Source organism: Mus pahari, chromosome 5 (genome assembly GCF_900095145.1).
Source record: "Mus pahari chromosome 5, PAHARI_EIJ_v1.1, whole genome shotgun sequence".
Lineage (NCBI taxonomy): Eukaryota > Metazoa > Chordata > Mammalia > Rodentia > Muridae > Mus > Mus pahari.
Window position 1 is genome coordinate 20,237,750 of NC_034594.1, and position 1,418 is coordinate 20,239,167.

Here is a 1,418-nt window from a genome sequence, read left to right on the forward strand (position 1 = left end):
ACTTTCAAGCTCTGCCCACCGAATTTCTTAATTTTATAGATGTTTTGGCCAAGCTGGGGTTAGTGAAACCCAGAGCTGTGGCAAGAACCAGACTCCCACACCGTGGGGTACATAACAAAGCGCTTCCCTGCACAGATTAAACAGGGGCTAGGACCACATCTCTGGTTACCAGACAGGACTAGAAGCTTTCTGGAGGCTATTCTTAGGAATACAGAGCCTCGACCCCTCTCCTTGCCATTCTGGGTGGAAGGAAGCAGGTTAAAATGTGAATACAGTTTTGTGAATCGAAAAAGAATTGCACCTGAAACAGCTCCTCCAGCCTAAGTCGTCTTTCTAAAAAATCTGAGTTCCTTTTTTTTTTTTTAAGTGTAAATGTCTATCGGAGTGTGGATTGCGTTCTTCTTCCACACCCACTTGGTGTGGGAGGCGGTGCCAGAGTCTGTCTGCAGGACTGTCGGAGCCTGCAGGAGCTGGATGAGTCTCATCTGGGATTCCAAAGGCGATCCTGTCTGCGTTCCAGGTTTCCAGCTTATCACTGTTTATCTGATCGTCTCTTTGGCCATCTTAGTTCACAGGGATTCAATCCCAGCGTCTCCTTCCTTCCCACTCACATACACTTGGCCAGATGGACCGACCCATGCACACTCTGGTTCCGTTATTCACAGGGCATTTACAGTCTATGAACCTGTGAAACCCGAGTCGCCCTGCGTCCTGGAAGGGAGACGCGCACCGCCCCCCCGCGTCCCGACCTCTGGCTTACCTTTTCGTGGGTGGACACCATGGCCAGACAGCCCCAGGAGCTAGCGTGGGCTAGGGAGCGGGCGGTGCCGGCATGCACCCTGGGACCGGAGGATGCCTCAGATGAGCCGCTCTCCCGCCGGTAGGAGAACATGCCACGCGCGGCCGGTGCGGGCCTGGCGCGGGCGGAGCCCCGAGGTCGCAGGTGCGTGTCTTCCTTGTGTGCCGAGGCCGGGAAGCTCTGCTGCCAGATGCTACTCGAGTCCTCCAGCAACGCGGGCAGCGCCTCCTCGGTGGATGCGCTGTCCAGCTCCTCGTCTACCTCGTTGGTGACAGCCCAGGACACCGAGCTCACAATCACGTAGCCCGCGGCTGGGGACAACAGGGCGCTGCAGCATAGCAACCAGGATAGGCGACTCCCTGGCCAAGCAGGACGCTCCCCGCCGGACAGCGACATCTTCTTGAAGGCGACGCGCCCTGTGGCTGGGACCACTGGCCAAGCAGCGGCCAGCCAGGGGCGCCCCCCTGCGGCGGAGCGTGCTGCGGAAGCCCTTCTCCCGTGATAGGATTCCCGGGTTGAGGGTCTCCGATCAGTCCGGGGCCGGGGTCCCCTATTGCCTTACACTCCAGTAAGAAGCGACGTCTGCTGCAAGACCAGAGTCCTCTGCGCCCACAGCCGC

General features: G+C 58.3%; 1 protein-coding gene across 1 annotated transcript in view; it reads right to left on the reverse strand.

Moving 5' to 3' along the window:
* Creg2 (cellular repressor of E1A stimulated genes 2) overlaps window positions 1-1,418 on the reverse strand; it is a 4,419-nt gene extending 3,001 nt beyond the window's left edge. The window contains exon 1 of the mRNA XM_021197633.1: window positions 761-1,418. Within this exon, the coding sequence (XP_021053292.1) occupies window positions 761-1,195 (435 nt within the window). The 5' untranslated portion in view covers window positions 1,196-1,418. The remainder of the gene's footprint in view (window positions 1-760) is intronic.